Here is a 9544-nt window from a genome sequence, read left to right on the forward strand (position 1 = left end):
ATATGGTGTTTAAACTCTGGAAGAAAGGTGCATAAAGGGTGAATTGTCTGTTTTCACAAAATCAGCATATGATGGGATTCATAATATACTACCTTACCTAACTGGCATTAGCTAAATATCTCCTGTCCTTTGTAAACTGTTCTTTGTAAACATTTTTCTTTTTCATTCTGACAGGGCGCAAAGAAACTTTGTCCACAGTGCAACACTATCACATCTCCTGGTGACCTCAGACGTGTCTACTTATGAAGAAACAGCTAGCTGGCTGGCCCTTACAGATGGTTTCTTCAAATTTTCAAATTGTTTAGTTTCTTTTTCACTTTTCATTTTTGAGGCCAGTATTAAGTGCACCTCCCAAAACTAAAGAAGCCAAATTACTTTTTTTGGATTTTGGACCTTATTGGAGGTGGGTTACCAATTCTGCCTCAGTAAAAGAAAAAAGTTTTTTTTTTTTTTTTTTTTCATAAACACATCATGATCTAAATCTTGCAGATTCTGACTTTTTGGCTTTCTTCTCCTAGGCCATGTAAGGCTATCATAGACTGGCATCATTACCAGATTCAGACAGTTGTCCTTTTTTCCTGCACTTTCAGTAATATGGATTTTATGGGAAGGTGCCAGCCACATGTAATTTTGGCCATCACTTTTTCTTGTTGAACTTTTACCATATGAACTGGTCCTTTAGGAAAAGACAGAAGGTGGTTTTGGAGGCAGTATGCTGAAGGGAGAGCTTTTCTGAGACTATGGGACCCAATTGCTCTCCACAAAACACTGACCTTTACATCCCCTTCATTATTTAGTTTTGTGTTTTTTCTTGTGTGTTGTGTAGTGAAAATGATAATTCAACCAAATTAAAGCAAAGGAAAGAACACAGAGCAAGTGAAGCACATGTAATATAGTCTATGTATGTTTACAATGTTGTGTATAAATGGAATAGAATTAAAAATGGACACACGCATAGACACAAATATACTAATATGGTCTGAATCTGATTTAGTTTTATTATTATTTTTCTTTAAGTGGGAAAGGGGTATGCTAATGAAACTAAAAACACAAAGTAAATGGCCCTTTGTGTTTTAAACAGATGCCTCCTTGTGGTTGGTGGTGTTATTTAATGTACAGAAAAAAGTGAGTGAAGTTTCACAGTTCCTCAATGTAAAATCTCTTCATTTAAAAAAAAAAATCAGATGTAAATTATTTTAAAAAAATAGATTAAGAATACATAATAAAATTAAAAGTTTATAGACAAATCTTGTTTGGTTATAGTTAACAGGTTGTTTGTAAGTTAGGCCACATCTTAGAATAAAGACAAATTCTCACTTTTCCACTGCATTTGTTATGTCATTTCTTGACAACCAAATTGCTTTTATTTGCTGTATATTGTTTTCCAGACAAAAACGCTTAAACCTAGTCTGGAGAAGTTCTGTCTTTTTATAACAGACTGTTGGCAATTTCTTGTGACTTCTTTGAGAATGATGGGAAATGTATGGCCTGGCTGGAATATTGAGGCTCCAGTCTTTAAGAAGCGACTATTCCATCAGTGCAAAGCTAACCATAGGACTGTCCCAGTTCACTTAGTGACATCATCATAAGATAAAGGCCTTTGCATTAACACCTTTGAAGAATCCTGTGAAATGTAATTCTTTTGTGCCTCACTCAGCAAACACACTCTTCTTGCAGGGCAGTAGTAGGTTGTGGTGTGGATGTTTCAAAGCCAGTGGTCTTTTGTTATTCAGAAATATGATTTTATTTTTTTAAGGTTCATCGTTTTATTCCTTATGCAGAGTTCTTTCGTCTCCTTGCAAATCAGCATTTTTTTTTTTTTTACCAAAGATGGTAAATAATGGCAATGTATATTTAGTTTAGGGTTAATGCTTATAGTAATACTTTGCGTCATGTCATTCCTAAGGCTGAAATTACCCTTCTTGTATTGATTGCTGACATTTTAGCCTTCTACCCAGTAAAGAGTCTAATTATTAATTGTATGGCTTGGTTCCAGCTCAAGTTTTATTCAAGAACATGTGTTGTACTTTTGTGAAGAAATTTACCAAAATCAGTTATTTCCAAAAGTAGTGAATTGTTTTTTGGTGGTTCTAAAGTGGGTCTTTTTAAATTTCTTTAAAAGTAATAGTATGTGTAAGTTTATCCATCTGTTTTTTGAACCAAAATTCTCCTATAGCAGATGTCATTTACATGGCATCCATATGCACAGGGCATGAATTATATCTAGGCAAATCACTATACAGTTTAGAATTTGTGCCATTTATATACCCATATGACTCCTTATTTGCATTAAAGTCTGTTTATTATAAATAGGTGAAAAATCTTAAATACTTGACCTGAATTGAAGTTGTAAATTTAACATTAGTATTATCTGCTGTAAAAGTAAGCAATTTAAAAAGGGGGTTCCATTAGATTTATGAATATGCTTATAATTTGCAGAGTTTGTTAGTTTATAAACCTTTCCACACAGAGATTTCCAGAATTGTGTGTGAAAGACTATGTAAAACAGTATATTTCAGAATCCTTGTATCAAAGCACTCTCTAGCTTTTAAAAGTTAAAAGGTGACTTCTGTGCTATCTGTATCCTACATTTCATTTATGGGATTTTTTTCTTTTTTATGGTGATGCAAAACCTTTAGTATTACGTTTGTAGATTGTCATTATTCCAGAACTGTTTGTCTGGTATAAAAATCTTTAAACCATTTTAAATCCACCCTGTGTAATTACATCTACTAAGCAATAACTTACAAAGTACAGGCTATATTTTGTGGTCTGAGCAGAAGAACAACACCATGACTCTTAACATTTTGTTAAAAAAAGTTCATGTCATATATGGTCTTTTCTTTACAGGTTTGTGTCTAATAATAAACAATATATGTACATTGCCATGCTAAAAATCTGTATATAATGAAGTGTTTTTATGATTTTTTTTTAATTTATTTTATGTATCGCACTTTTCAGAAATGATGCTGGGTGGAGAGTATTGGGCCATGCGTTTTTTTTCCCCCCACTGTGGCAGAGATCTGCTTTATTAGTATTTCGCTGAACAAAGTTGTACTTTGTGTTTGTAAATCAATATGTATTCTGTAATATTTGTTTTTATGTACACAAAATAAAGTATGTCATCCTTGTATAGAACATTGTTAAAAAAACATTTTGAAGGTCATCTGTGTCAATAGTTGAAGACTATTGTCCTTTGAAACAGTCTGCTATTGAGCCATCATTTTAGTAAAAATCCTCCAATGTGCTTTATTTGAATTATTCTTATCATCATACCCTCCTCCAGATGCTTAGCTGCAGAATATTATCATTAATGCTTCAAGGTTTTTGCACGATTTTGAACCTTGTACTGCCTCATAGCCACTAAAAACATGCCTTGACCTGAACATGAAGTGAGGGGAGTCCCATTATTGATATTTTAAATTAATCTGAAATTTTTTGGATTTTACTGGCTATATTTTAAAAATGGAGGTAGGGTTAAGATGGGCAAGAAGAGCTTTGTGTGTTTTTGTTTGCCTTCAGGTCTTGAATGCCAGCCTAAAGTTGTCATATTTGGGTAGTAATCATTTAACTAACCTAAGTGTTTTTTTTTCCTTATCAATTAATGTAATTGTCTGTCTCCCTAGAAAGCTTTAGTAACCATTAAGGTTAAAAGAACAGCTCTCCAGTTCTGGCTTGCCTTGCCTCTTCCCACTGTCCCTCATATGCTACAATTCTACAGTTTGGCATGAGCTGATGATTGGTAAGGTCACATTGGTCAGCTGAGCCAACATTTAGGACTTGTTTTGTGTATCGGTTTCACGTTGGAGCCATTGAATAGCCTAAATGAAGGCCTTAATTATCCAAACAGAATTGTGATGAACCAATCCAAGATATTTTAGAATCATCACATATGCAGTCGGTTAAAGTAGTTGAACCTAAGACCTCTTTCTTTTATTTATTTTTTTTTCCCATGGTCAGTCTTCCTTCTGCTTCCACTACTCCGTATTCTAATACCACTGACTAAAACTTGCCCCAAAGAAGGTAACTTGCACAAGGTGGTTTTTTTCAGTTGTGTCAAGTGATGTGTATAATGTATACTATTCTAAAATGGTACTTGTCTTTCCAGTTTGTAAACTACATTTGACATCAATTAAAGGGTCATAAGTCTTACCCGTAAATGTTGTTGTCTTAGTCTTCATTAATGACTGATTCTTCTTGTATTTTTACATCATAAATCAAATAAAATGTAGAGAAAATAATAATGTAGTGTTAGTAATGCTTGTATTGTGGTAAAGGTTCACCTGTTTCCAAATTTTCGTGCCCTGCTTACCCAAATAATTGTTAAAGTCTGTTCCTTTCTTGCCAGACGTCTTGCCTTTTTAAGTTTTCCTTCAGAACACTGGATATTGGCTTGCCCTGTAGCTGGCCTCAGCCACTTTGACTGATTGGTGAGTCTTGGGTTGTCCACTGTGGCTCATGTAGACTTGGTTTTGTTTTGCTCTTCCTGATATCATCACTATAAGAACCAAATTAAAAAATATTGTTACACTTTTTGTACTTGGTAAAAATTGACTGGAAATGTCTGCAGCCTCTTCTGTTTGTGTAATTTGAACTATCTTCATTTCTATTGCAATGCAGCAGTCCTGAACAGTCCACTTCTAACACACGTGTGCACAGCATTAAGGTGACTTGTAAGCAGTGTGTTAGACCTAGTTAAGAACATTAACGGGTTGTTAAAATGTTTTTTGGAATCCTCAAAGATGCCATATGTGACTAAATGTTTGGGAGTGATGACAAGGTTATTGAAAATGCAACAAGTGCAGTATTCTGGCTGGCATAGTAGGGGAGTACATGTTTTTAATTCTCTCTGGGTGTTTGATTGTGGTCTGTATGGAGGTAGCATGTCCCTTTTTAATCAGGGTACTCCAGGTTTTTCCTTACAGTCCAGACCTATGTTTGGGATCATGTGCCACCTCTTAAATTGTTGTTGAATGCATGGATGAGCTGCATGATGGACTGTCATCACATCCATGGCTGGGATAGACAAATTAACGACTTAATTGAAATGAACATGTATAGGCATTTTTAGTGTAAAGTGGATTTTTGTATTTCCTAATAATTATTTAGTGGTAATATTTAAAGATATACTTTTTATGTTACTTTCCCCATGAAATTTGTAGTAATGGCCAAGAACATTTTTTAACTTCATATTTTCATGGAGAATGGAGATGACAAACCTTCTGATAGAATGGGCATATATGAAGAACAATGATGGACCACAGCAAACAATATAAATAACATCCATGAAAAATCTCACATTATACCCGTGTCACCTAATTTGCACATTAAAGGAAGATTTTGGTGTATTTGGTATTGTCAGTTTAGAGGCTTTACATCAGTTATTCAGTGCATGGAGTTTGCATGTTCACCCCATTTTCAGGTGGGTGTTGTGTTCCTTTCAGTTTATTAGCTGCAGCAGCAATGTGCACATATTCCAAAGACAACAAACCTTTGGTGGCCATGGCTGTTAGAAAGACACATGTAAACCAATGGCTACTGTCCACCCAGTGGAAAGCACACTGCAGACTTGTGTGGGCATGTAATTTTGGTAGAATACAATAAAAGGGTGGTGCAAGGCCACCATTAAATAATGATGCTTGGCACTTGTCAATGTTTTCGAGGCAACTGCACCTCTAGAGGAACCAGTCCAGTGTCCATGCTGAGCTGCACACTCCACTCTTTACAAGGCAGGTGGACAGCTGAAAAAAAGTTCACTTCTGTGTGTGCTTTTTAACATCGTGAATCAATAAGGGTAGAAGGATACTATCCAGGACAGGGCATCGGCAAGCAGTTTGGGAGCTCTGTGGGTACTTGGTGATATTGCCCATGAATTATAAATTCAAACTGGTTTGTGTTGCAATCCATAGAGAGTGCTATATTGATCTGGACTGAGTGATGGTAGGCACCGCTCTGGTGGGAGATTAAGAGTATCGCTTAGAGCCTGAGAGGAGCTCTTGAGCTGGCAACATAAGCCAGACTGATGCCTGCCTTGGTGAGACAAGGCTGTGCCACTTCTTGCAGTTGCCCGGTGAGTGGGCGTATATATATATATATATATATATATATATATATATATATATATATATATTCTCTTTTCACTGCCATTAATAATGTGCCCATTGTTTCTTTGTGTTCTGTCTGTTTAAACTGGAGTGGTGGGGTGGCCAGTGCTGCTGCCTCATGGCTCCAGTAAACTGGATGGAAATCTCAACCAGTTACTGGTGACTTGGAGTTTGAATTTGAGGAGGTGTGTGCAGCGCGTCCACACCAAGTGTTGTACGGTGGTCATGTTCATCTCTTTTCTTTGTCTTATCCCTGATGTTACTCAATTTTCATCAGGTTTTCAGCCTAAATTGGACAAAGCAGGTTCACTTAATATCTTGTTTAGATAGATAGATAGATACTTTATTAATCCCAAGGGGAAATTGAAAATAATAAAAAAAAAATACAAGCATAAATGTCCTTCCATTAAGTAAGCCCCCAGTTTACCTAAGTAGTAAGAAATCAAAGGTCCTGTGCCAACTGAAGCTGGTGGGTTTTGTGTGATTGATCCTTAAAATGTGTGCACATCCACAGCAGATTTGCCAGCAGTGGGTGAGGGCACAACATCACAAACTTACTGTGGGTGGCAGAAAAAAAAAGTGATGGTAAGCCAGTGCAGACTGGGGTTCAACTACCTTAATGCCAGCTTTACCCTGTCCCCACTGTTTGTTCAGTGATTCAGGACCACCAGACTGTTTTCTGCTTGACCTCACGTGAGGAGTGGCTGCTGTGATGTGATTTAAAGTAAATGTGAAACCAGAATTACAAAAAAAAAATCTGATTCTAATTGACTGGTTCAGTAGTGTGGTGACATCTAACCCCACCATTTTGTCGTCTGGAAGTCGAATGCTGAAATGAGCCGGGTGGTGGGGGTGCACAGGCGGTTGTTAAATAAAAGCCTGATAAAAGGCACACTATTCCCCAATCACTTCTGACAGGCCTTGTTAGCCAAGGCCCAAACTAATCCATAAAGTGTGCATTAGGAGGCTTGTGGCCAGGTGTCACATTACCCCCAGTACCAGGGTGCAAGGCTTGAAGTCAAGGCAAATCTATCGAAATTGCCCTTAGAGGTCAAATCTCGTGCTGATGAGGGGGTATAGAGTGTGGCGCCATTATTGCCAGTTTACAAACATCTCCTCAGACTGATCAATAGGACAGGAATTTCCTGCCATGTTCTCTAATCCACCTATTACACCAGCTGTCTGTACCGGCGGTAATTTACACCTTCATGTGGGAGTCTTCACTTAAATAGTCCTCCTCTTTCCTTTCAGCACTCAGGATGTAGCGGGTGTGCAAGTCATTCAATTAGGAGATCCCTTCCGCCCTTCGATTGGTTAGAACAGGCACTGACATGAAACTCGGGGGCACAATGGGGGGGGCCCACCTGCTTCTGAGACCACTACTTACCAGGATGGAGGTCTAGGGATTAGATATACCTGACGTAATGGTGGCACATCACACGTACACAACACAGTGTTGGTATGCTGGCCCAGAATCCCCGTCCTCTACCAGCATGTGTAGGTTTTGCTTGTTCTGCTGGTGGCGGTGCCAGTTTTCCATGCCCAGGACTTACTGAACATGTTAGATTCACTGAGTACTCTAAATTTGCCCAGTGTATGTCGTAGAATGGCATCCACTCCAGAGCTGAGGTGGCAGCAATTCTGTTTTTCTGTAATATCCATCTGTCACTTTTCTAATCTGCCTACCCTGGACAGGGCACACTCCAGAATGACTCTCTTCATATTTGTACACACCGAGCCAGAGTGGCACAGCAGTGCTGCTGTCTGTACTCCTCAAGGAGAGTGATGTGTGCCAGTGCCCAGTGATGGACTGGCACTAACTCTAATTTTGCTTCTTGCCTCACCTCACCTTACCTTTTCCTGCTAGGATGAGCACAAGCACTTTGTGAGTCTGTTACAAAGAACACACATTCACACAATGGAGGGGCATTTAAACGTTTCAAGGAAGGAATTGTGTCTGCTAAGAATACAGCTGGCATCCCGCAATGGGCCTGAGGCCCACCCAGTGCTGGCCTCTGCAGGGGTCTACAAAGTTAGTCCTGGAGGGCTGTAGTGGCTGCAGGTTTTTGTTTCTACCCAATTGCTTAGTTAGAAGACAGTCCTCTCCAATAACAGATCTTATTTAATTCTGTTGCTCATTGGTGGTTTCCTTCTGCCACGTCAGGTCATTCTTAGCGCAGATCTTTTTTTTTTTTCTTTTCCAAGGATAAAATTCAATGATTTGGAGCCTGAAGAGGAATAGTAATTCTCAGAGTCCGTGTGAATATTTGATTAAACAAGTTACATGGGGGCTGCTGGCTCCTTTGTTTGTACATCTTGTTGCTAATAAGGAGCCGTTAAGAACGGTGATCTTAGCTGCTGGGAGACTAAAATAAGTAATTAAGGGTGGGGGGAACTTAAGAGGTGAGACCATGAAAACGAGGCAGGAAAGGGTTACATTACAGGCCAGAGGTGCACAGCCCAGTAGATTTGGTGCAAAACTACATGTCGACAACAACCCTCAACGTTTCCTTCTTAATCAATTTTTATTTATTTTTTGCAAATTTCCATCATATGTTCAATGTCATTTCATATGTTCATAATATATAGATATAGACCTTGATATATGGATATATAGAGTAGATATGTGTGTGAAGTTGGGCTCCTGCTTGGTGCTCCAGCCTGTTTCTGGCTGATGGGGTTGACTCAATTGGCCCTGCAGTGTCCTCTGTACCCTCAGGTGTGTGCGCTTCAGTAATGAGGTCTCCGCAGTAGAATGAGGAGCACCTTTTCTTCTTTTTTTTTCAATTTACATGCATGCACTTCCATTTCAAGCTTTTCCCCAGTTAGCGCTATGCAGCACAAGCCAGCAACAAGGTGTCTAAAGTCCAGCACCTTTTAAAGGTTCCACGATAATTTAAAAAAAAGAAATGCACCAATGTCGGGAATCCATCAAGCACGAGACCTGCTGATCAAAATGGGGTTGAGAGACATCTTGATTACCTTCTGCTGGCGAGGACCGTCTGGCAGAAGTAAATTCGAAGAAGCCTCCATGGAAGCCGTACGTGTGCTCCATCAGCTTTGTGGAAAAGAAGCCAGCAGTTTGACACCCCTACTTGAACACAATGCAGAGTCTGGGTGCGGAATGAACAGGAATGCATGGGGAGCGTCATTTTCTCAGCTGTTTGCCGGCCTTGGGCTGCTCTATAAACACCTGATACCAGGTGGCCCCAGAGTGCTGTGTATTCTTTCCTTATCACTTAAAGCTGTTTGATTCTAAACTTGAGGTGTTGTCCTTTCAGTTCAGATTTCAGAATAGTTGGCGAGTGTGAGGCTCTCACTATAATTTACATTTCAATCTCTATGGCCATATTTTGACAGATCGTGACGATGTCAGAGGGTAGCACAAAGATCCAATGCCACTCATGACAGACCAGGCACCAGCAAATGGTACGTGAACT

The 9544-nt window shown here is 38.8% G+C and overlaps 1 protein-coding gene across 11 annotated transcripts in view; it reads left to right on the top strand.

Moving 5' to 3' along the window:
- The window catches only part of rnf220a (ring finger protein 220a), a 349766-nt gene extending 345606 nt beyond the window's left edge, over window positions 1-4160 (top strand). For all 11 annotated transcript variants that reach the window (XM_051933135.1, XM_051933141.1, XM_028811270.2 and 8 more), the window contains one exon: window positions 175-4160. In XM_051933135.1, coding sequence (XP_051789095.1) covers window positions 175-246 — 72 coding nt within the window. In that variant the 3' untranslated portion in view covers window positions 247-4160. The remainder of the gene's footprint in view (window positions 1-174) is intronic.
- Window positions 4161-9544: the final 5384 nt, after the last annotated feature.

The sequence above is a fragment of the Erpetoichthys calabaricus genome, chromosome 10, assembly GCF_900747795.2.
Source record: "Erpetoichthys calabaricus chromosome 10, fErpCal1.3, whole genome shotgun sequence".
NCBI classification, from domain to species: Eukaryota; Metazoa; Chordata; class Cladistia; order Polypteriformes; family Polypteridae; genus Erpetoichthys; species Erpetoichthys calabaricus.